This window comes from Haliaeetus leucocephalus, unplaced genomic scaffold (genome assembly GCF_000737465.1).
Source record: "Haliaeetus leucocephalus isolate CR32 unplaced genomic scaffold, Haliaeetus_leucocephalus-4.0 Scaffold1, whole genome shotgun sequence".
NCBI classification, from domain to species: domain Eukaryota; kingdom Metazoa; phylum Chordata; class Aves; order Accipitriformes; family Accipitridae; genus Haliaeetus; species Haliaeetus leucocephalus.
This window is the reverse complement of record NW_010972437.1, coordinates 10322326-10322921: the sequence shown is the minus strand read 5'-3', so window position 1 is coordinate 10322921 and position 596 is coordinate 10322326. Positions and strand designations below refer to the sequence as shown.

At 61.4% G+C, this 596-nt stretch overlaps 1 protein-coding gene across 1 annotated transcript in view; it reads left to right on the top strand.

The window, feature by feature from the left end:
* Position 1: 1 nt before the first annotated feature.
* The window catches only part of HOXD13 (homeobox D13), a gene marked incomplete at its 5' end in the record, with an annotated part of 1469 nt that continues 874 nt past the window's right edge, over positions 2 to 596 (top strand). Inside the window, one exon of the mRNA XM_010569358.1 lies at positions 2 to 518. Within this exon, the coding sequence (XP_010567660.1) occupies positions 2 to 518 (517 nt within the window). The remainder of the gene's footprint in view (positions 519 to 596) is intronic.

Below are 596 nucleotides of genomic sequence, written 5' to 3'. Positions count from 1 at the left end.
CTCGGGGTTCGCCTACGCCGGCGGAGGGGAGCGCTCGGGGGCGGCGGCGAGGCCCGACCCCCCCGCCAAGGACTGCCCGGGCTCCGCCGCGCCGGCCACCGCCCCCGCGCTCGGCTATGGGTATCACTTTGGCAATGGATACTATAGCTGCAGGATGTCCCACGGGGTTGGGATCCAGCAAAACGCCCTGAAGTCTCCCCCCCATGCCTCCATTGGCGGCTTTCCCGTGGAAAAGTACATGGACGTCTCCAGTCTGACCAGCACGAGTGTCCCCGCCAATGAAGTCTCCTCCAGGGCGAAGGAAGTGTCCTTCTACCAGGGCTATACAACCCCCTACCAGCACGTTCCTGGGTACATAGACATGGTCTCAACGTTTGGCTCTGGGGAACCGAGACACGAAACATACATATCAATGGAGGGCTATCAGTCTTGGACTCTGGCTAATGGCTGGAATAGTCAGGTTTACTGTGCCAAAGATCAGACACAGAGCTCACACTTTTGGAAATCGTCCTTTCCAGGTACGAGAGGGAGAGAAATGGTCTGAGCTGAACCCCCCCCGCGCCTCCTCCGCCTGCCCGTCCCCTCCCCCGCCCCCC